The sequence below is a fragment of the Molothrus ater genome, chromosome 14, assembly GCF_012460135.2.
Source record: "Molothrus ater isolate BHLD 08-10-18 breed brown headed cowbird chromosome 14, BPBGC_Mater_1.1, whole genome shotgun sequence".
Classification (NCBI taxonomy): Eukaryota; Metazoa; Chordata; class Aves; order Passeriformes; family Icteridae; genus Molothrus; species Molothrus ater.
The window spans coordinates 3,946,569-3,970,096 of NC_050491.2; the positions used below are offsets into that span (position 1 = coordinate 3,946,569).

The window sequence follows — 23,528 nt, forward strand, 5'->3', positions numbered from 1 at the left end:
GCTCGTGTTGTTGCCGCCGCCGCCAGGCCATGAGCCAGTTCAGCTTCGGGGCGCCTGCGCCCGGCGGCGCCTTCGGCCTGGGCGCGCCCCGAGCCGCCGCCGCCACCACGGCCAGCAGCGGCTTCTCCTTCTCCGCGCCGGCGCCCGCCTCCACCAGCTTCAGCTTCGGCAGCGCGGCGCCGGCGGCGGGCGGCAGCCAGCCCGCCGGGCTCTTCTCCTTCAGCAGGCCGGGCACGGCCGCGCAGCCCTCCGGCTTCAGCTTCGGCTCGGCCAGCGCGGCCCCCGCCGCCCCGGCAGCCGCCGCCTTCCCGCTGGGGTGAGACCCGGGGCCGGGCGGGGACGGACACAGGGACAGAGGGACGGACACAGGGACAGAGGGACGGAGGGAGCGGGGTCCTGTGGGTGCTGGGCGAGGGCTCTGCGGGGAAAGCTGCTCGGAGCGAGCCCTGGCCCTTGTGCCGGCTCTTCCCAGCGCCCCGCAGGGCTCGGCGAGCCCCGGCCTCGGTCCCGGTCCGTTCGCACGGGAGCCCCCGCAGCGTGGGGAAGGAGATGTTCCGCGATCCCGGCTGGAAGCGGGCTGGAGACGCGAGCACGCAGAAATGCTGAGGCTCTGCTGCCCGATATCAGACGTCTCGTTCTCTCTGACCCGGATCCGGAGTGCTCGGAATGTTTTCCCGGCACTTTGGGAGGGATTTGCCGATCAGGAAAGGCGGCGAGTTCTGGAGCAGGTTCTGCAGAGCTGCTGCTGGCAAAGCTTGCCAGATGGGAGCTGTGGGAAGGGAGCTCAAATGGGGACGAGCAGGAAAAAACCAGCCTTGTGTAAAGGGAAATGGAAATGGTGAGCTGAGAGAAGGAGCAGCTTCACGTGTGCTGCCATAAAATGCCCAGTGGTACCTGGGTGGGTGGAGGTAATGAAGGGACAGGCAGTGGAATGAGCCCTGAGGGGGGATGGCAGGTGACAGCAGCTGGATGGAGGCTGTTATCAGAACTGAGACACAGCCTGGCCAGCTGTGCATCTCTTTGAAAGGCGGTTTCTGCTGTCAGCAAATGGTCAGGGAGAAAGCCAGCTGTGCACTTGGGTGGATGTGTGTCTCAAGCAGATGGCTTCCTTTCTTTTCTTTTCTTGCCTAGGGCAAACACCCCAAAAGTGACCTTTGGAGCCAGCACTGCCACTCCAGCTCCTGCAGTCACGGGGGGCTTTTCCTTTGGTGCCCCTGCGGCAACCAGCACCCCCTTGAGTCAGGCAGCAGCCCCGTCTGGCTTTGCCTTTGGCTCTGCTGCCAGCAGCAGCAGCAGCAGCACAGCTCCCTCTGGGACACCAGGAGGCTTCACCTTCTCCAGTGGCACCACGAGCCAGGCGGGCACGGCCGGGTTCAGCATCGGCACCGCAGCCGCGCCGGCCACGTCGGCAGGGCTGAGCTTTGGCACGGCCCCTGCGGCTGCTGCCAGCACCAGCACGGCCACCCTGGCAGCTGCCACCCCAACAGCAGCGCCCTTCAGCCTCGGGGGGCAGCCCACAGGTGGGTGAGCAGCCTGGGGCTTGTGGATAGACACACTGGGACGGGGGAACACAGTTTGGGGTCCCTGGGGTGGGGCTGTGCTGTGTGCACACAGTTTGGGGTCACTGGGATGGGGCTGTGCTGTAGGCACAGTTTGGGGTCACTGGGATGGGGCTGTGCTGTGTGCACACAGATTGCGGTCACTGGGATGGGGCTGTGCTGTGGGCACAGTTTGGGGTCACTGGGATGGGGCTGTGCTGTGGGCACAGTTTGGGGTCACTGGGATGGGCTGGCCCAGCCTCATCCCCAGTGGGCACAGCTGGGAGCAGCAGGTGAGCAGCACTGGCAGCAATGAGCCATGGAGTGCCCAGGTGTGCTGAGCAAGCACCAAAGGGAGTACAGGGCACACAGGGGCAGTGCATCAACGTGAGGGGGGTAAAGGGTTGGGCTAAAGAACAAGAAGGGCAGATGCTTGCAGCCTTCTGCAGTGGTTTGGTGTTTCTCCGTGTGGGTTGAAGCTTTCTGTGTTTGTATGATGGTTCTGTGTGTGTCCTGGCTGTCTCAGCTGTGCCCTGTGCTGTGACACAGCCTCGGGGGCAGCTGCAGCCTGGGAGCCTTTGCCATGGGGGTGTCTGAGGGTGCAGTGGGGGTTTGGCTCTGCAGCCTCTGGCTTGTGCTGGGGCAGAGAGCAGCGAGGGGCTGGGGCCAGAGGTGTTTCTGACAGGCCTGTCCAGGGGCTGCAGTGCTGGGGAGCAGTTGCTCTTTAGCCTGGAAGAAGGAATTCCATGTTTTCCTTTTGCTCCTGCTTCCAGGTCTGACCTTTGGGGCTCAGCCTTCAACAGCAGCCACCAGTACAAGCACAGCAACACTGACCACAAGCACCAGCCAGGCCCCCACCCTGAGCTTTGGAACCAAGCTGGGAGGTAGGAAGCTGTTCTAGAAAACAATTCCCCAAGGCTTTGGGGACTCTTCTCTCCTCCTGGCTATAGTTGCCTGTTGGAAGCAGACAAATCTCTTATACTGGAGTGTGGGGAGGGGCCACAAGTGTTTGTTCCTGTGGGTTTGCCCTGGCAGTGGGGATCTGTGACAGCTCCCAGAGCCATTGCACAGTGTGTACTGTGGTTCTGATTGTGTCCCAAATGCCAGATTCTGTTCTGTGCTTGTTTGGGAGCACAGGGGAAGGGAGGCACAATCTTAAATGGGCAGATTGTGAAAGACAGGGACTGGAGGGAGAATAAGAGGGAAAGGAAGTTAAAATGCTGACATGGCCAAGAACGAGGTGTGGCTGGGCAGTTGGTGTCACCCTCCCAGCAGGGTTGTTGTGCAGGGGGTGGGAGCTCAGTGTGCTCTGCTTGTACAGCTGGAGCTGTTTGTCCCTGCAGTCACATCCACAGCTGCCAGCACGGCCTCCACCACCAGCACCACCTCAGTGCTGGGCTCCACGGGGCCCTCCTTGTTTGCATCTGTGGCAACTTCTTCAGCCCCAGCCTCCTCCAGCACCACGGGCCTCTCACGTGAGTCTCTGCAGGCAGCTTTGTCCCTGGGGCAATGAAGGAGCAGCCAGGCTGCTGCTGCTCCCCTGGGGCTGCTGCTGCTGCTGCTCCCCTGGGGCTGCTGCTGCTGCTGCTCCCCTGGGGCTGCTGCTGCTGCTGCTCCCCTGGGGCTGCTGCTGCTGCTGCTCCCCTGGGGCTGCTGCTGCTGCTGCTCCCCTGGGGCTGCTGCTGCTGCTGCTCCCCTGGGGCTGCTGCTGCAGGGGGAGTGGAGCAGCCTGGGCACAGCTTCTCCAAGGGCCCTGCATTCCCTGGCTCATGCAGCCTGCTAATGGTGTCTTCTCTTCACAGTGGGTGCCACCTCCACTGGTTCCACTGGGACAGGCAGTCTGGGAACACTTGGCTTTGGATTAAAGGTTCCTGGAACCACAGCTGCCACCACAAGCACTGCCACTGGTAGGAACAGCATGCTGGAAGGCACTGAAGAGAAGGGAGACTGAATTCAGTGCTATGTACAGGTGTAAAGGGGCATGTTAGAGTAGGAGCAGAGCAGCTGTGATTTGTAAAGCCCTCAAGTGAGTGAAAACAGCACGGTCTGTCTTTCTCTGATCCTTTTCCATCTCTTTGTGAAAACACAGATGTTCCCTCATCCACTGCCGAGGTGCAGGGGAGGAGCTGGGTGTGCTGGCAGTTCTTGGTTCTAGCAGTAAAACATGGGGCTATTGACAAGGGGCTGGGCTGGGGACGTTTTCATTCCCTCCTTGACAGATGTGGGATTTGCTGTCGTTCCCTTCAGAGGGATCTGCTGCAGCTCCTCCAGCCATGGGCACCCCTGGAGCTGCTCTGTGTTTGAGAGGTGCCAGCTGTGTCCCCTTCTGCTGCCTGACTTGAGTCTCTTCCTGCAGGGACAACCTCTGCTTCTGGCTTTCCCTTGAACCTGAAGCCATTGACTACCACTGGTGCCATTGGAGCTGTGACCTCCACAGCTGCCACAACCACCACAGCCAGGTGGGAGTTTGCTGCCATTGACCCTTTGCTGCCTGGCCAGGAGCAGCTGCAGGGCTCAGGCTGGGCTCTGCAGGAGGAAGTGAGAGTTGTGGTGTTTGTCTGCCCTGACCTCGTGTCCTGTGCTGCCCTCACTCCTCTCAGTGCCCCCCCAGTGATGACTTATGCCCAGCTGGAGAGTTTGATCAACAAGTGGAGCCTGGAGCTGGAGGACCAAGAGAAGCACTTCCTGCATCAGGCCACACAAGTCAATGCCTGGGACCGCATGCTGATCGAGAATGGGGAGAAGGTGAGGAGGCCTCCAGAGCAACCTCATTCTGCTTGCTTGGCTCCTGCAAGGGCTCTGTCACAGGTGCAACAGGCATCTAGAACACGGTACAAATAGCTGTGAGCTCCCCCTGGGTGCTTCTCACAGTCTCTGGGTGTCTGCTCTGGCCTTTAGGCCTTGGAGTCTGTTCTGTGCCTTTGCTCTGTGATACCAGGTTCTCCTAGGGGGGATCATTCCAAGTTTATTCCATCATTGGGGTGGAACAGGGAGGAGGAATAAGGGAGGATCATTCCTCCCTTACTCCATCTTGGGTCTGTAGATCTTTATGTGGCCATCTCTTGTTTCCAGCAGAACTTGAACAGTACTGCTCTCTCCCTCCCACCTCTCTTCTTTGCAGCGCTGACTTCTTGGTTTTCAAGGTGTAATGAAATGTCTTCTGTTTCCAGATTACTTCACTACACAGAGAAGTAGAGAAGGTGAAGGTTGACCAGAAGAGGTAGGAGACCATGAGCACTTGAAATGATTTTATTTCTTCTCTGCATGGTCCTGCCTGGCTGTGGGACAGCTCTGCAATGTCTGCCACATGAAAGGGAAGCAGTTGGCATTTCTCTTTGCAGACTGGATCAGGAACTGGACTTCATTCTGTCCCAGCAGAAGGAGCTGGAGGACTTGCTGACCCCTCTGGAGGAGTCTGTGAAGGAGCAGAGCGGGACCATCTACCTGCAGCACGCGGATGAGGAACGGGAGAGGACGTGAGGCACTGACTGCTGGGGATGGGGATGGGCACTGTGCTGGGCTCACAGCAGCCAGCAGCACATGGGGCTGGGATGGGGGACAGGATTGAACAAGCAGTGCCTGCTGTCACATATTTAATCCTGTTCTATGCATGGCAACTTAGATTTTACTCTTTAGAAACTAGAATAGTAAGTGGAAGCCCTTGAATCAGCCTGAAAAGCTCTTTGGGTGTTGGTGTAATCAGCTGTCTGGGAAGAGGTTACTAATTTTGGCATAATTTCCGATAGTTAATGGTTCTTCAGTGCCAGCAGTGGTGAGAGCAGTGAACTATGTGTGGCACAGGCTCCCTCGTAAGGCTTTAGTGATGCATCACGGCTGGGTAATTAAAGGCAGTGTTTGTCTGGTTCAAGTGATAAGGAATCCTGAATCCAGGCTTGCTCCTTTCCTCAGTCCACACAAAGCCTTGCAGGACATCCTCCACTCTCCTGCTTGTCTGTAGATCAAGGGAGACAGGGGTTGGGAGTCCCTTCATGTGGGTTTGGAGCCTCTCTGGCTGCTGTTCCAGGTCTCTGCTGCTCTTTGCTGCAGATTTGGGAGCTCATTCTGATTGCCCACAGTTGCTGCAACTGCAAGCAGCTCTTCAGAGTTTTCTTTAACCATTCTGATCTTGTTTCCTGTGTGCTCTGCAGCTACAAACTGGCTGAAAACATCGATGCTCAGCTGAAGCGCATGGCACAGGATCTGAAGGACATCACTGAGCACCTGAACACATCAAGGGGCCCAGCAGACACGAGTGACCCTGTAAGTGCAAGCTTCTTTTTTTATTATTTACATTAAATTGATCTTAATACTCCTTATGGCTGTACTCAGCAGCTTTTTATTTCAGTAAATGTTTTGCTTCAGTATTGCAGACTGAGTTTTTCCACATTCATTTTGTATTTTGCCACCTCAAGCCTGAGGAATGTTCTGCTGGTTCCTAGGTCTAAATGAAAATAAGCCAAAGCCACAGACATGTCCTCTAAACTGTGCAGTTTTCTTGCTCGTATGGAGGAGCAAAGGAGCAGCATTGCTGCACACACTTCCCTGGCCAAGTGGCTGCTGCCTTAGGGGAAGCTGGGCAAGGAGAAACTTGCTTTTGACTCCTCTTGCTGTTTATGCACTCTCACAACTGACTTGCACCTTCTCTCTCTGCTCAGCTTCAGCAGATCTGTAAAATTTTGAATGCACACATGGATTCCTTGCAGTGGATTGACCAGAATTCAGGTGAGCTTTGTCCTGCAGCCTTTTGGGACTGTGAACGGGAAGCAGGAGCCTGTGTGTGACTGTTTGTTCATCCTTGAATTCCTGAGGATGCCTGAGGAGTGTTCCTCCTCACCTTCAGTGGCACTCTGCCTTCTGGCCTTGAATTCTCCTGCTGTGCCTGATTAGAGACCTCTGCTCAGAAGTTACTCCTGACAACTGCTGCTGTTTTACCAAAAAAGCCTTCCTAAAATGTTTTTCTTTGTCCTGCAAGCAAAACTGTGCAGGGTTGTGTTCCGGGGTGACTGTGACATTAATCCCTTGTTTCTGCCACAGCTGTGCTGCAGAGGAAGGTGGAAGAGGTGACCAAGGTTTGTGAGAGTCGCCGCAAGGAGCAGGAGCGCAGCTTTAGGATCACCTTTGATTGAAACACTCCCCTGTTCAAATGATGGACATAAACACCTCTCTTTTCTGTGCAGGTTTTGAAATCCAAAATGATGACCTGGCTTTTGTTTCCTTTTCTTGCAATAAAATGTGTTGTTTGTTCCCAAAGGTGATCTTTCTTGTGTTGGACAGGAGTAGCTACCTGAAGTTTGTGGGGGAAGTTTGGTCTCTCTGCTTTAACTGTGCCTGCAGACTGCTGAGATACACAAATGCTGCTTTGGAGGGCTTGGGGCAGTCTCTGGCCCCATGGGATCCAGCAGAGCTGGGAGGCTCCCAGGAGTGAGGTGTGTACACAGCCCTGCAGCAGCAGCAGAGTGCAGCACACTTGGCCCTAGAAGACTTAGGACTATAAACATCAAGAAGCACACACTAAGGAAATAGCACAATCAGTGCATTTATTTACCTGGCCTCTTCCCTCCCTCCTTGCCACAATGTGTGTGGGCACTGCCCAGCTCTCAAGCAGAGCCCAGGCCCCAGCTCTCCTTTCCCCATACTGAGACTGCTGGTCCTGCACTGTCCCTGGTTCAGCCACAGCTTTCCCACAACTCACTGAACTCCACAAGGCTGCTGGTTCTCCATCCCTCACGTGGCAGGAAGGTTCTCTGCAGCAGAGGAGCTGGGGGTAGCAGAGTCAGCCTCTGGCAAGTGCTTCCTGCTTTTCCCAAAGGCGATGACCAGGGGCTTCCCCTGCAGCTTGTACCCGTTCAGCAGCTGCAGGGCTCTCTGGGCTGACTCTGTGTCTGCAAAGAGAGGGGGACACAGGGTCATCCTATGGGTGTTCCCATCTGCTGGCCACTCAGCCTGCTCTGACATGCTGAATGAACACTGCACATGACAGACTGCATCGCTTCTGCCCTGGTAAATCCCTTCCAACCCAGGGAAAGGACCATGGCACTGTTTCTCCTTGGAAAGCAGGCTTGGCAGCAGCACTGTGCCCTGCAGGAGGACGTGACACCTTTGGGAGTCAGGGAAGAACAGAGAGGCACAAGGCAGCAACTCACCAGGGAAGGTGATGAAGGCCTGATCCCTCATGCGGCCGCTCAGGAGGCGGAACTGGATCAGGGGGCTGTCCTCCCTCTGGAACCGGGCAAACAGGGACACCAGGTCCCTCACTGTCACTCGGGGGCCCAGGTTCTTCAAATACAGCACCTGGAACAGGGACACACTGGGTCAGCCAGCCTTTGCCATGCAAACACACCTTCCAGCCTGTACAGCTCAAGGTGTGAATTAGCTCAGCCCTCACACCCACGTACTAATGATGGCATTTAGAGCACAGGTGGGTGTACAGAGAAAGGCAGCTCTGAACTCAAGGCACCACCCTGCTTGCCTGCATCAAGAGCTGACAGCTTCAGTTTATTATAAAACAGTTCAGTTTATCTAGTTCAGTTTATTTATAAAACAGTTTATTCAGTTCATTCTGTTTATTTATAAAATGCAATTATCTCCAGCTACTAGACAGGAACAGTCTGAATAAAGTGACAGCAGGACTCAACCAGGCCCAAACAGAGCACATCTTGACAGGTGACCTGCTGGAGCCAGGGAGGGCTGGGCTCACAGCTACAGCTCTTAGCCAGACTGGTGCCTCCCCACCAGAGCCCAAGGTCCCTTTTCCCTTTTCCCCCCACAGTGGAGGCTCCTCTCCCCCCTGGCCTGCATGATCACCCCAGCAACTTCAAGGGAACAGCAAAGAGGAGCCTTTGCCTACTGACAGCTTCAGGGCATCCTGCTGAGCAGGGGTAAATCCTGGTTCATGTCAGCTTACCCTGCTGGGCTCCCCTGGATGGTAGGATGAGAACCTGGGGATTTTCCGGAGTTCTTCCTCTGAGAGGCGGTTCCTGAGGATCTCCTCTTCTGGGACAAACTCAACTGGCTCTTTGATAACCACAGGCCTTGGAGGGGACTGCTGGGGCTCTGCTGCAGACACACTGGGACTTGCTGCCTGCTCTGCTTGCTCCTCCTGGTCTGGAAGTGATGACTCCTCAGTCTAGACCCCTCTGGGGTGGGGGACGAGCAGGGGTCACTTGCAGCAGACTGGACTTTTTCAGGGCACTTCTTGCTCAGCAGCTCTTGGTAAACACTCTCCAGATGAACCATGGGGTCCTTTTCATCTGTTCCCCTCTTCTGAGTGTCATCTAATTCATAACAGAGATACGTGGTAACTATCACCAATAGCCTGGAAAACACACAGACTGCAAGAAGAGACACAGAAAGGAGAAACCCTGTTTCACCCCAGCCTCTGTGCCCAGGCCCTGCAGGTTGTTTAAAACAAGAAGTCCCAGCAAGTGCTGGTTCCTCAACTCAGGATGAACCTGCAGAGAGCAGCAGCTCCACCTGTGCTACATCAGAGCTCTTTCCAGAGATGCCCTCACTTGCCTATCTGCAGCCACATTTCAGCACTTTCTAGTGACTCCTTCAACACACCTTCCTCCTCTGCATGTGCAGCAAGGATGGGCCATGCTGTCTTCTTGTACCGCTACCTGGAATAGGAACATTTGGCTTTCAAGGACATCAGATAAGGCTCCTGGGTTTAAAAAGGTCCATGACATGATGACATGGACTCATCAATGATCTCTTTCAATTCTCTTTAATGGAAATGAGGACAAATGTGAGAGCAGCATCTCCCAGCCTTCAACTGGACCCAATTCCCCTTCAGGGATGAGGCTTTAACAAGTCATTCCTCCTCTTACCTGCTCTGTGCCTTTGCTTCCTTCACCCCCTGCAGATAAGGAACAATCTCCAGTCCCACCCAGGCACTTTGCTTAACTCAGACCTCCAGGCTCCACCAAAGCATCACCCCAGCTCCTCTCCCACACCCCGAGCTGCTCTGCACTACATGCAACACCTCAAGGAGACCCAGAAATGCACTTTTGTGACGGTGGTCACAGGGGTCTTATGTTGAAGGAAGAGATAAGGATTTGACTCCATATTTCAGAAGGCTTGATTTTTTATTTTATTATATATATTACATTAAAACTATACTAAAAGAATAGAAGGAAAGGTTCTCAGAAGGCTAGCTAAGCTAAGAATAGAAAGGAATGAATTAACAAAGGTCTGTGGCTCAGACAGAGAGCTGAGCTAGCTGGGCTGCGATTGGCCATTAATTATAAACATTTACTGGGCCAATCACAGATGCACCTGTTGCATTCCACAGCAGCAGATAACTATTGTTTACATTTTGTTCCTGAAGCTTCTTAGCTTCTCAGCAGGAAAAAATCTTAATGAAAGGATTTTCATGAAAAGATGTCTGTGACACACTTTAAAAGCAGGCACTTTGCTTAACTCAGGCACTTTGCTTAACTCAGACCTCCAGGCTCCACCAAAGCATCACCCCAGCTCCCCTCTCACACCCCAAGCTGCTCTGCACTACATGCAACACCTCAAGGAGACCCAGAAATGCACTCTAAAAACCTCTAAGTTCTCATAAAAGAGAACCAACTCTGCCTGCTCCTGTAAGAGAGGAAAATATCCCCTCCCACACAGCGCCAAGGCAGAACCACATCCTCGGGGACAGAAGGCCAGACAGAAACGCGTGGGGCTGGCTGTGTGTGCAGGAGGAGCCCTGGGTGGGGGCAGCACCTTGGTGGTAGAGGGCCCTGAGGAAGGAGTGGCGGTCGGTGCCCTGGAACAGGGCCTGCTCGATCTCCATCTCCCGCCGGCTCAGCTGCTTGCTGCCCGCGAAGCGCTGCGGCAGCGCCAGGATGCGGCGCCGCTCCTCCAGCTTCTCCCGGATGGCATCCAGCCGCCTCTGCGTGGCCTCGGGGGCTGCCCCCAGCCCCGAGCCCTGCAAAACAGCACAGCTGGGATCAGCAACAGCACGGGCTCCTCCCCAGAGCCAGCCAAAGGGCACAGCCCCAACCCTGCAAAACAACACAGCTGCGATCAGCAACTCCGCTATTTTCTGAGACCCCCGTCGTTGGAAGGAATGAATGAATCTGAGTCCATGTTCTTAGAAGACTAATTTATTATTTTATGACTTGTTGTAGGGTGTTTTTAGGCTTTATAATTATTGGAACCTGTGACCGTGTTCACAGGGGTCCCAGGATGAGGGAAGAGATGAGGATCCCTGGGCAAACAAACCTGACTGCAGGGGCCACTGCATGCTGCCAAAGCACACCCCAGCTGCTGGAAGGGCATTTCTGCTCCATCAGAACACGCTTCCATGGGGCTGGGGCTGCCTTTTCTGTTCTCAAACTCACTTTGAGAATTACTGTGGCAGATCCTTCTGCCTCGGGCAACAAACCAGGCTTTCTCCCTGCACTGAGCACAGCCTAACAGAGCTTCCCATGGTACCTCTGCCCCACATCTGCACAGCTTCTGCCATTCACCGTTTCACAGCTTCCCCCAGGCACAAAAGGCTGTTTATACGGAAAAGCAATTCCTGGAAATAATTTGTTGTACTTTGTTTTCAAAAAAGCTGCCACTTAGCAGCTGAAAATAACAGAAATCTGCACTCACTGCTTTGCCAGGAGCTCCCCAGGCAATCTGAAGTTCTGTCTCAGCTGACATTATTCATCACTCATGGTGGAATCTTTCCTCCACCTCCAAAGCTGCACATCACTACCTGACTTAGGCTTTCTCCATAAATATTCTCCTCTCAGAACCTGTAGAAGACATAGCCTGATGTCACCTTTTTTTTTTTTTTTCTGTCAGAGGAGTGTTTTCCATACAAATAATTTTTTCTGAACGTCCCAGAATACATTTCATACTAAATATAACAGCTGGTACTGACGACATTGATTTTCATTCTTAAATTAACACCACTCCTCTCTGCACCAAGCTTTAATCAGGCCACACCAGGGCTGGATTTGCATTTAAACACCAAAGCAAGTAATGACTTCAGCTGAAAAGAGGCAAGCCCCTGATTACCACAGACAACTCTCTCCTGCACACAGCTATCACTCAGGAAGAGGATGCAAAGGGAAGCCAAGGATCAGCCCAAGTCCTGGTTTGCATTTTCTAGTTTGGCAAATTAAGAGCAGGATGCTCCAGTGCACCTGACATAGGACAACCACAAAAGCCTCTTGTCTCTGGAATGTGAAAAAATAAGGGTGAGGGTGGGGGAAGGGGAAAAACCTGCTGGAAGAAACCCAAGGAGGAGCCAAGGCAGTGCCACCACACTCGGTCTGAGAGCTCTGCACTATTTCATGTGGCTGTCCCAGGGCCCCTGAAGGACCTGCAAGCCCCTAAGGAGAGCACTCCCTACAAACAGCCATCCCAAATCAGCAATGGGATCCAGGGATCTATCAGGATACTCAAAGCAGGATGTTGAGGTGCTTTGAAGTATTTTCTCCTTCTCTTCTAGCATTTAAATCCTTAACACACAGGTATAAACAGGTGAAATGATTTGTTTGAGATCAAGGCAGAAGCAGAAATATCCTCACATCCTACTGTGTTCCAAAGACCCACTCCTGTCTCCACCACACCTTTTAACACTGATCATTCCACCAAAGAAAAGAGGCCAGAAAAAATGTGGGATAGTGCTGGGCTACAGGAGTGGCCATTCTTTACCAATGGCTTACAAAGGACTGGAATTTTCTACCAGAGTGCCACAGGGCCAGAGGAAGCTGACCACCCCCAGGCGAGAGCAGAGCATGCCCACTTCTCACTGTCACATTCTCTGAAAAATCCTTTCACCAGGATTTCTTCTCCTGGGAAGCTGAGAAGCCTCAGAGAGAAATGAAAACAATAATTATCTGATTGCTTCTCATGTGTTTGCTGCTTTGGAATGTGGTCTGGAGATTGTTTACCCACTGGTCATTGTTTGATTGGTTTCATGTGAATTGTTTTTACTGAATGACCAATCACCATCAGCTGTGCCAGACTCTGAGGAGTCAGTCAGGAGTTTTTCATTATGATTTTGGTTAAGCCTTCTGTCTGTATCCTTTCTCTTTCTTTAGTATAGTTTTAGTATAGCATTGTTATATTATATTATATTATATTATATTATATTATATTATATTATATTATATTATATTATATTATATTATATTATATTATATATATTATATTATATTATATTATATTATATTTTTAGTGACCATGTTCACAGGGGTCCAAGGATGAGGGAAGAGAGGAGGATCTGACTCCATGTTTCAGAAGGCTTGATTTATTATTTTATGATATATATTATATTAAAACTATACTAAAAGAATAGAAGAAAGGATTTCATCAGAAGGCTAGCTAAGAATAGAAAAAAAAAATAACAAAGCTTGTGGCTTGGACAAAGAGTCTGAGCCAGCTGACTGTGATTGGCCATTATTTAAAAACAACTCTATGAAACCAATCACAGATCCACTTGTTACATTCCACAGCAGCAGATAACTATTGTTTACATTTTGTTCTTGAAGCCTCTCAGCTTCTCAATAAGAAAAATTCTAAAGAAAAAAAATTTTCATAAAAGATGTCTGAAAAAATATAATATAATATAATATAATATAATATAATATAATATAATATAATATAATATAATATAATATAATATAATATAATATATAATATAGCCTTCTGAGAACATGGAGTCAGATTCTCAATTCCTCCTTTCTGGGGACCCCAGCAAACACCAGACCCACCTTCCTTGCTGAATCCTGGTTCTTCCAGAGCAGGATCTCCGAGTCAGAGAGCCCCAGCTCCCGGAGAGAGGAAGTTTCCTTGTCACTCTCCTGCAGGGCCTGGAACTGTGACAGGCTCAAAGCCCCCGCAGCCTCTTCCCCAAAGGGTTTGTAAAAAGCTGCAGGGGCAAAGCATCTCCGCTTGGACTTGCACCTGTGAGCCAAAGGAACACAGCAGCACAAACAGCTCAGCACTGAGGAACGGAGGCAGAACGGGGCTGCTCCCTCCCAAAGCACACCAGATCAGGACTTACTGCTCGATGGAGACACTGGTGTCCAGCTGGTGGTGGAGGAGGCTCTTCAGCTGCCTCTCCCCTTCTGTCTCCAGGTCCTCCAGGAGGAGCTCATCGCTGGACAGGCTGCTGTTCACCCTGGGGCACACAAACACAGCACAGCCATGGGCAATGGGGGAAACACTGCTCAAAACGCATCCCTGCCACAGCTCCTCCACCTCTTGGGCTGATTTTACGGCATTTAAAAAAACAAGGAACCAAAACTACTTGACTAAAACTCCCTTTAACATTACTAGAAAAGTCAACAGATTTGGGATTCCTTTGAGAACATTAAAGTACCCCAATTAGTCTTCGGGTGTTTTTGTATTGGTGGAGAGGTTGTTTGTTCACTTTAAAATCGCATGCCATCATTTTTATTGACCAAAATCATCTAGCACATAGGTGCAAGATGATGCATAACTTCCATCCAAACAGAGGATCTGGCATCTAGCGCTGTCTGGCTAGTTTCAAATGAGTCAGGCAAGAAAGAAGCGAAACCGCGACGCCGAAGCGAAACCGAGAATTTCAGCAGCGCTTTTCCCTTTCCGGGGTCACCCGCTCCGAGCAGAGAGTCCCGAAACCCGAAACCCACCCCAGAGCCAGAGCCAGCCCAGCCCAGCCCGGACCGTGCCGTGCTCCCGCTCCGTCCCGTTCCCCCCGCTCCGGGCCCGGCGCCGCTCCGGCCGGAGCACCGGGGCTGGCACCGTGCCCCGCAGCCCGTGGGGGCTCTCTGGGCACCCGGGAGCCGTGGCTGCCCCGCTCACCGGCGCATGGCCCCGCCGCTCCGCACCGCCAGCGCCTGAGGGGAGCACCGGGAGCCGCCCCGGAAGGAGCGGCCGGGCCGGGGCAGCGGCACCGAGCGGGGCCGGGCACGGAGCGGAGCCCCGGGGCTGCTGCAGCGAGCGGTGCCCGCCCGTGGGGTGAGCGGGGACAGGGGACAGGCACACCCCAGAAACACCCGCACCCCTCTGCAGCTGAGCGGAGGAGGGAACGTGGAAGGCAGGGCTGAGAGAAGCACCGGAAGAGATCGCTCTCGTCAGATGTCGTCACGGGCGAAACGGGCCGAGCGAGATGGGGGAAACGCCAAGCGCTTGGTTTTGAAATTTTAAAAGTTTAATGGTAATAAAGCGATTATAAAAATAGCGATATAATTGGAGTAATAGTAATTTTGGACAATTTGAATTAGGACAATGGGAAACAGTAGAAACAAAGAGTTACGGACAGTCCGGGTACCTCTTTCTAGGCAAAATAAGCCCGAAAAAGAACACACGTTAACAGAGAATTAACCCTTAAAAACAATAGCCTGCTGCATATTCATACATCTCATACATGATGCATAAATTCCATTCAAACACAGGATTCTGTCTGGTCAGTGTCAAGTTCTTCCTCTGAATCCTGACAGCGTCGTTAAACCACAGCGAGGCAGGAAGAAGTTCGTTTCTCCTGATAAGGGAGCAATAAATTCTTTTTCTTGGAAAGATTGAGGTGCTCTCTGGCTGGTATCTCGGTGTGAGTCCTTTCTTTAAAAAAAGTATCTCCCACAGCCTAGTTTCTATTTTAACACTTTGTTATAACCTAAAACTATATTTAACACACTACTCAAGAAAATTAATACAGCACAACTTTCTGACATAACGCATATAATATTCATTTTAATATTTGCAAAAAGCCAATCATAAAATACACATTTTTCACAGTAGAGATATTAAATATAAGTTTATTGCTAACCAAAGCAGAGAAGGATAAGGGGAAGACAAATCAGCCCTTAGAAACACCTTCCCCCCACCTGTCCCTCCTGCCCCAGCAGTGCAGGGAGATGGGGATGGGGTTATGGTCAGTTCACAGGGAGATGGGAATGGGGGTCATGGTCAGTTCAGCACCCCAGGTTTGGGGTCCCTCCCACAGGAGACTTCTGTGAACATCTCTGATGTGAGTCCATCTCACGGGCAACAGCCCCCTTCAGACTGCTGCAGTGTGGGTCCCTCTGCCATGGAGTCCTTCCAGGACAGGCTGCTGCAGCCTGGGAGCAGAGCACCTCAGCCACAGGCTCACAGTGTCGTCTCAGGCATGCCCCTGCTCTGCCCTGAGGCCCCTCCATGGGCTGCAGGTGGATCTCTGCATCCCCATGAGCTGCAGGGGCACAGCTGCTTCACCATGGTCCTCACCACAGGCTGCAGAGCAATCTCAGCCCTGGTGCCTGGAACATCTCTTCCCCTCCTTCCGTTGGTGGCTGCAGAGTTGTTCCCCTCATAGGTTTTCACCCCACTCTTCTCTGGCCACAATTACAACTGAGCCACAAATTAGTTTTTCTTTCTTCTTAAATCTGTTTCACAGAGGCATTACCACCCTATCTAACTGGCCCAGTCCTGGCCAGCAACTCATCCAGGGACTGGCTCTGCTGGACATGGTGGAACCTTCTGGCAGCTTCTCACAGAAGCCACCCCTGCAGCCTCCTCCCAAAACCAGGCCGTGGAAAACCACACAGAGCCCTCCAAGGCAGCATTTCTGTTATCTCACCAGTCTGCAGGCAGAGCTAAAGCACAAAGAGCACACACTTCATCCAGTTTCTGATGGGAGCAGGTGAAATCCTGTCCAACACCACAGACTGGCTTTGAACAAACAACATATTTTATTGTAAAAAAGGAAACAAAAGCCAGGTCATCGTTTCAGTCCTTAGCTCCCAAACACCTGTGTTTTCTGTGGAAGTTTTATGTCCATCCTTTGAACTTGGGAATGTTTCAATCAAAGGTGATCCTAAAGCTGCGCTCCTGCTCCTTGCGGCGACTCTCACAAACCTTGGTCACCTCTTCCACCTTCCTCTGCAGCACAGCTGTGGCAGAAACAAGGGATTAATGTCACAGTCACCCCGGAACAAAACCCTGCACAGTTTTGCCTGCAGAATGAAAAATATTTTCTTGTTGACAGCCACTCAGATTTGACAGTGGACAAAGCAGGAGGAAAGCACAACCCAAAGCACTGCCAATAAGAAAACTTCTTCATTACTGACTGGCAGAGGAAAAAATGGGTCTCCTTTCTAGGAAAATTTAAAGGAAACAGATAGCTATTTTCACACACATTCTGTAAAGCATTCAGGTGGCACAGGAGCTATACCAGATTTCCTAAAAAAGGCATGTTTGGAATGTGGAGCTTAGCAGAAGTGTTTTGAAAGAAAACACCTAATAAGACGCTGACCTAAGCCAATAATTCTGTGTGAACACGGAGAATAGCAGGCCTGCTTTCACACAGGCAGTTACCCCAGGTGTGAGCATTTCTCAGCACTGCAGCCAGGCAGTGCACTCGGGCTGCTGAGAGGAGAGCTGCTTTATTCTGCCGTGCCCCCGTGTGGCTGCTAGCAGTTAAAATCCAAACGGCACAGAATTCCAGAATCCCTCACCAGGAGGCACTCTCCCAGGGAGAAAAACTCCTTTTTTCTGTCTTTAGTAAGACTCCACTGTCAAATGTTCACCACTGAGTGCATCTCTCTGTGCACTGGATCTCAGACTATTGAGGCTGTGAAATTCCCACATTATTCCTCCAGTTACCCCACCTGCAGATCAAGGCAGGCTGCTCCATCTTACCTGGATGTGGCTTCCCATTTTCAGATTCAAGGGATGATAGCACTCAACACACACACTTCCCCTCACCAATTTTCCTTCATCACAGGCAAACCACACACTCTTTTAGAAGTTGAACTATTTAACATTAGTTTGACAGAATGAATAAGGTTTTTAAGTTCTCTGCTTTGCAGTGACACATTTCAAGGAGAGCTTTTGGGGTAAAAAACAACAGTTCCCAGGAGTAACTTCTGAGCAGAGGCCCAGAAGGGAGAGTGCCACTGAAGGTGAGGAGGAACACTCCTCAGGCATCCTCAGGAATTCAAGGATGAACAAACACTCACACACAGGCTCCTGCTTCCCGTTCACATTCCCAAAGGGCTGCAGGACAAAGCTCACCTGAATTCTGGTCAATCCACTGCAGGGAATCCATGTGTGCATTCAAAATTTTACAGATCTGCTGAAGCTGAGCAGAGAGAGAAGGTGCAAGTCAGTTGTGAGAGTGCATAAACAGCAAGAGGAGTCAAAAGCAAGTTTCTCCTTGCTCAGCTTCCCCTAAGGCAGCAGCCACTTGGCCAGGGAAGTGTGTGCAGCAATGCTGCTCCTTTGCTCCTCCATACCAGCAAGAAAACTGCACAGTTTAGAGGACATGTCTGTGGCTTTGGCTTATTTTCATTTAGACCTAGGAACCAGCAGAACATTCCTCACCTCAGGCTTGAGGTGGCAAAATTCAAAATGAATGTGGAAAAACTCAGTCTGCAATACTGAAAGGAAATTTTGACTGAGAGCCTTTTTTTAATAAAGCTATAAGGAGCATCAAAATCAATTTAGAGGTATCAGAAGGAGGTGGTTATTCAGATCTTGTTTTATGAGGATATTAAAAACAGCATAAAGTAAGAGTGGAGTATCCACAGGGGGACAAATGAAGAGTTAGAGCTATTTCAATATTCTTTGCCTCTTCAGCAATATAAAATAAAAGCTTGCACTTACAGGGTCACTCGTGTCTGCTGGGCCTCCTGATGTGTTCAAGTGATCAATGATGTCCTTCAGATCCTGTGCCATGCGCTTCAGCTGAGCATCGATGTTTTCAGCCAGTTTGTAGCTGCAGAGCACGCAGGAAACAAGATCAGAATGGTTAAAGAAAACTCTGAAGAGCTGCTTGCAGTCACAGCAACTGTGGGCAATCAGAATGAACTCCCAAATCTGCAGCAAAGAGCAGCAGAGACCTGGAACAGCAGCCAGAGAGGCTCCAAACCCACACAAAGGCACTCCCAGCCCGTCTCCCTTGATCTACACATGGGGACAGACAAGCAAGGGAGTGGAGGACTATGAGCAAAATCTAAGTTGCCATGCATAGAACAGGATTAAATATGTGACAGCAGGCACTGCTTGTTCAATCCTGTCCCCCATCCCAGCCCCATGTGCTGCTGGCTGCTGTGAGCCCAGCACAGCGCCCATCCCCATCCCCAGCAGTCGGTGCCTCACGTCCTCTCCCGTTCCTCATCCGCGTGCTGCAGGTAGATGGTCCCGCTCTGCTCCTTCACAGACTCCTCCAGAGGGGTCAGCAAGTCCTCCAGCTCCTTCTGCTGGGACAGAATGAAGTCCAGTTCCTGATCCAGTCTGCAAAGAGAAATGCCAACTGCTTCCCTTTCATGTGGCAGACATTGCAGAGCTGTCCCACAGCCAGGCAGGACCATGCAGAGAAGAAATAAAATCATTTCAAGTGCTCATGGTCTCCTACCTCTTCTGGTCAACCTTCACCTTCTCTACTTCTCTGTGTAGTGAAGTAATCTGGAAACAGAAGACATTTCATTACACCTTGAAAACCAAGGCAGCACAATCCAAGTTCTGGTAGAAACAAGAGATGGTCACAAAGATCTACAGACCCAAGATGGAGTAAGGGAGGAATGATCCTCCCTTATTCCTCCTCCCTGTTCCACCCCAATGATGGAATAAACTTGGAATGATCCCCCCTAGGAGAACCTGGTATCACAGAGCAAAGGCACAGAAAAGACTCCAAGGCCTAAAGGCCAGAGCAGACACCCAGAGACTGTGAGAAGCACCCAGGGGGAGCTCACAGCTATTTGTACCGTGTTCTAGATGCCTGTTGCACCTGTGACAGAGCCCTTGCAGGAGCCAAGCAAGCAGAATGAGGTTGCTCTGGAAGCCTCCTCACCTTCTCCCCATTCTCGATCAGCATGCGGTCCCAGGCATTGACTTGTGTGGCCTGATGCAGAAAGTGCTTCTCTTGGTCCTCCAGCTCCAGGCTCCACTTGTTGATCAAACTCTCCAGCTGGGCATAAGTCATCACTGGGGGGGCACTGAGAGGAGTCAGGGCAGCACAGGACACGAGGTCAGGGCAGACAAACACCACAACTCTCACTGATCTCCCCTTCCTCCTGCAGAGCCCAGCCTGAGCCCTGCAGCTGCTCCTGGCCAGGCAGCAAAGGGTCAATGGCAGCAAACTCCCACCTGGCTGTGGTGGTTGTGGCAGCTGTGGAGGTCACAGCTCCAATGGCACCAGTGGTAGTCAATGGCTTCAGGTTCAAGGGAAAGCCAGAAGCAGAGGTTGTCCCTGCAGGAAGAGACTCAAGTCAGGCAGCAGAAGGGGACACAGCTGGCACCTCTCAAACACAGAGCAGCTCCAGGGTGCCCATGACTGGAGGAGCTGCAGCAGATCCCTCTGAAGGGAACGACAGCAAATCCCACATCTGTCAAGGAGGGAATGAAAACATCCCCAGCCCAGCCCCTTGTCAATAGCCCCATGTTTTACTGCTAGAACCAAGAACTGCCAGCACACCCAGCTCCTCCCCTGCACCTCGGCAGTGGATGAGGGAACATCTGTGTTTTCACAAAGAGATGGAAAAGGATCAGAGAAAGACAGACCGTGCTGTTTTCAGTCACTTGAGGGCTTTGCAAATCACAGCTGCTCTGCTCCTACTCTAACATGGCCCTTTACACCTGTACATAGCACTGAATTCAGTCTCCCTTCTCTTCAGTGCCTTCCAGCATGCTGTTCCTACCAGTGGCAGTGCTTGTGGTGGCAGCTGTGGTTCCAGGAACCTTTAATCCAAAGCCAAGTGTTCCCAGACTGCCTGTCCCAGTGGAACCAGTGGAGGTGGCACCCACTGTGAAGAGAAGACACCATTAGCAGGCTGCATGAGCCAGGGAATGCAGGGCGCTTGGAGAAGCTGTGCCCAGGCTGCTCCACTCCCCCTGCAGCAGCAGCAGCAGCCCCAGGGGAGCAGCAGCAGCAGCAGCCCCAGGGGAGCAGCAGCAGCCTGGCTGCCCCTTCATTGCCCCAGGGACAAAGCTGCCTGCAGAGACTCACGTGAGAGGCCCGTGGTGCTGGAGGAGGCTGGGGCTGAAGAAGTTGCCACAGATGCAAACAAGGAGGGCCCCGTGGAGCCCAGCATTGAGGTGGTGCTGGTGGTGGAGGCCGTGCTGGCAGCTGTGGATGTGACTGCAGGGACAAACAGCTCCAGCTGTACAAGCAGAGCACACTGAGCTCCCACCCCCTGCCCAACAACCCTGCTGGGAGGGTGACACCAACTGCCCAGCCACACCTCGTTCTTGGCCATGTCAGCATTTTAACTTCCTTTCCCTCTTATTCTCCCTCCACTCCCTGTCTTTCACAATCTGCCCATTTAAGATTGTGCCTCCCTTCCCCTGTGCTCCCCAAACAAGCACAGAACAGAATCTGGCATTTGGGACACAATCAGAACCACAGTACACACTGTGCTATGGCTCTGGGAGCTGTCACAGATCCCCACTGCCAGGGCAAACCCACAGGAACAAACACTTGTGGCCCCTCCCCACACTCCAGTATAAGAGATTTGTCTGCTTCCAACAGGCAACTATAGCCAGGAGGAGAGAAGAGTCCCCAAAGCCTTGGGGAATTGTTTTCTAGAACAGCTTCCTACCTCCCAGCTTGGTTCCAAAGCTCAGGGTGGGGGCCTGGCTGGTGCTTGTGGTCAGTGTTGCTGTGCTTGTACTGGTGGCTGCTGTTGAAGGCTGAGCCCCAAAGGTCAGACCTGGAAGCAGGAGCAAAAGGAAAACATGGAATTCCTTCTTCCAGGCTAAAGAGCAACTGCTCCCCAGCACTGCAGCCCCTGGACAGGCCTGTCAGAAACACCTCTGGCCCCAGCCCCTCGCTGCTCTCTGCCCCAGCACAAGCCAGAGGCTGCAGAGCCAAACCCCCACTGCACCCTCAGACACCCCCATGGCAAAGGCTCCCAGGCTGCAGCTGCCCCCGAGGCTGTGTCACAGCACAGGGCACAGCTGAGACAGCCAGGACACACACAGAACCATCATACAAACACAGAAAGCTTCAACCCACACGGAGAAACACCAAACCACTGCAGAAGGCTGCAAGCATCTGCCCTTCTTGTTCTTTAGCCCAACCCTTTACCCCCCTCATGTTGATGCACTGCCCCTGTGTGCCCTGTGCTCCCTTTGGTGGTTGCTCAGCACACCTGGGCACTCCATGGCTCATTGCTGCCAGTGCTGCTCACCTGCTGCTCCCAGCTGTGCCCACTGGGGATGAGGCTGGGCCAGCCCATCCCAGTGACCCCAAACTGTGCCTACAGCACAGCCCCATCCCAGTGACCCCAAACTGTGTGCCCACAGCACAGCCCCACCCCAGGGACCCCAAACTGTGTTCCCCCGTCCCAGTGTGTCTCTCCACAAGCCCCAGGCTGCTCACCCACCTGTGGGCTGCCCCCCGAGGCTGAAGGGCGCTGCTGTTGGGGTGGCAGCTGCCAGGGTGGCCGTGCTGGTGCTGGCAGCAGCCGCAGGGGCCGTGCCAAAGCTCAGCCCTGCCGACGTGGCCGGCGCGGCCGCGGTGCCGATGCTGAACCCGGCCGTGCCCGCCTGGCTCGTGGTGCCACTGGAGAAGGTGAAGCCTCCTGGTGTCCCAGAGGGAGCTGTGCTGCTGCTGCTGCTGCTGGCAGCAGAGCCAAAGGCAAAGCCAGACGGGGCTGCTGCCTGACTCGAGGGGGTGCTGGTTGCCGCAGGGGCACCAAAGGAAAAGCCCCCCGTGACTGCAGGAGCTGGAGTGGCAGTGCTGGCTCCAAAGGTCACTTTTGGGGTGTTTGCCCTAGGCAAGAAAAGAAAAGAAAGGAAGCCATTCTGCTTGAGACACACATCCACCCAAGTGCACAGCTGGCTTTCTCCCTGACCATTTGCTGACAGCAGAAACCGCCTTTCAAAGAGATGCACAGCTGGCCAGGCTGTGTCTCAGTTCTGATAACAGCCTCCATCCAGCTGCTGTCACCTGCCATCCCCCCTCAGGGCTCATTCCACTGCCTGTCCCTTCATTACCTCCACCCACGCAGGTACCACTGGGCATTTTATGGCAGCACACGTGAAGCTGCTCCTTCTCTCAGCTCACCATTTCCATTTCCCTTTACACAAGGCTGGTTTTTTCCTGCTCGTCCCCATTTGAGCTCCCTTCCCACAGCTCCCATCTGGCAAGCTTTGCCAGCAGCAGCTCTGCAGAACCGCTCCAGAACTCGCCGCCTTTCCTGATCGGCAAATCCCTCCCAAAGTGCCGGGAAAACATTCCGAGCACTCCGGATCCGGGTCAGAGAGAACGAGACGTTTGATATCGGGCAGCAGAGCCTCAGCATTTCTGCGTGCTCGCGTCTCCAGCCCGCTTCCAGCCGGGATCGCGGAACATCTCCTTCCCCACGCTGCGGGGGCTCCCGTGCGAACGGACCGGGACCGGGGCCGGGGCTCGCCGAGCCCTGCGGGGCGCTGGGAAGAGCCGGCACAAGGGCCAGGGCTCGCTCCGAGCAGCTTTCCCCGCAGAGCCCTCGCCCAGCACCCACAGGACCCCGCTCCCTCCGTCCCTCTGTCCCTGTGTCCGTCCCCGCCCGGCCCCGGGTCTCACCCCAGCGGGAAGGCGGCGGCTGCCGGGGCGGCGGGGGCCGCGCTGGCCGAGCCGAAGCTGAAGCCGGAGGGCTGCGCGGCCGTGCCCGGCCTGCTGAAGGAGAAGAGCCCGGCGGGCTGGCTGCCGCCCGCCGCCGGCGCCGCGCTGCCGAAGCTGAAGCTGGTGGAGGCGGGCGCCGGCGCGGAGAAGGAGAAGCCGCTGCTGGCCGTGGTGGCGGCGGCGGCTCGGGGCGCGCCCAGGCCGAAGGCGCCGCCGGGCGCAGGCGCCCCGAAGCTGAACTGGCTCATGGCCTGGCGGCGGCGGCAACAACACGAGCCGAGCTCCGGCAGCACCGCCGGCACGGGGCCCGCGCGCGGCGATGGCGTCACCGCGCCCCGCCCGGCCCGCCCCCGCGTCTTCCCGCTCTACGCGGCCATTGGTCAGCGCGGCCGCCACTCGCGGGATGTCGGTTCCGATTGGCTGTCGGGGCGTGAGGGGCGGGGCGTGTCGGCGTTGCTGTGGGGATGAGGGACGCGGCTGCG

At 53.4% G+C, this 23,528-nt stretch overlaps 3 protein-coding genes across 3 annotated transcripts; 1 reads left to right on the forward strand and 2 right to left on the reverse strand.

Moving 5' to 3' along the window:
- On the forward strand, nucleotides 1-6,788 carry LOC118698850 (nuclear pore glycoprotein p62-like). The gene is made up of 12 exons (XM_036402397.1): nucleotides 1-316; nucleotides 1,132-1,520; nucleotides 2,312-2,422; nucleotides 2,882-3,013; nucleotides 3,341-3,445; nucleotides 3,895-3,997; nucleotides 4,139-4,283; nucleotides 4,709-4,758; nucleotides 4,880-5,014; nucleotides 5,687-5,798; nucleotides 6,194-6,260; nucleotides 6,573-6,788. The coding sequence occupies exons 1-12, from the start codon at nucleotides 30-32 to the stop codon at nucleotides 6,662-6,664; spliced, it is 1,728 nt and encodes a 575-aa protein (XP_036258290.1). The 5' UTR covers nucleotides 1-29; the 3' UTR covers nucleotides 6,665-6,788.
- Nucleotides 6,789-7,058: 270 nt separating this feature from the next.
- On the reverse strand, nucleotides 7,059-14,536 carry RBM41 (RNA binding motif protein 41). The gene is given in 8 exon segments (XM_036402458.2): nucleotides 7,059-7,420; nucleotides 7,682-7,829; nucleotides 8,443-8,678; nucleotides 8,681-8,812; nucleotides 10,257-10,461; nucleotides 13,250-13,442; nucleotides 13,543-13,659; nucleotides 14,325-14,536. Coding segments are annotated over 8 exon segments (1,197 nt in total). The 5' UTR covers nucleotides 14,333-14,536; the 3' UTR covers nucleotides 7,059-7,262.
- Nucleotides 14,537-16,166: 1,630 nt separating this feature from the next.
- LOC118698800 (nuclear pore glycoprotein p62-like) lies at nucleotides 16,167-23,325 on the reverse strand. The gene is made up of 12 exons (XM_036402342.2): nucleotides 23,008-23,325; nucleotides 21,824-22,212; nucleotides 21,038-21,148; nucleotides 20,446-20,577; nucleotides 20,138-20,242; nucleotides 19,587-19,689; nucleotides 19,291-19,435; nucleotides 18,856-18,905; nucleotides 18,600-18,734; nucleotides 18,105-18,216; nucleotides 17,514-17,580; nucleotides 16,167-16,390 (listed from the first exon to the last, which is right to left on the reverse strand). Exons 1-12 carry the CDS (start codon nucleotides 23,292-23,294, stop codon nucleotides 16,299-16,301), a joined length of 1,728 nt encoding a protein of 575 aa, XP_036258235.1. The 5' UTR covers nucleotides 23,295-23,325; the 3' UTR covers nucleotides 16,167-16,298.
- Between the last annotated feature and the right edge of the window lie 203 nt (nucleotides 23,326-23,528).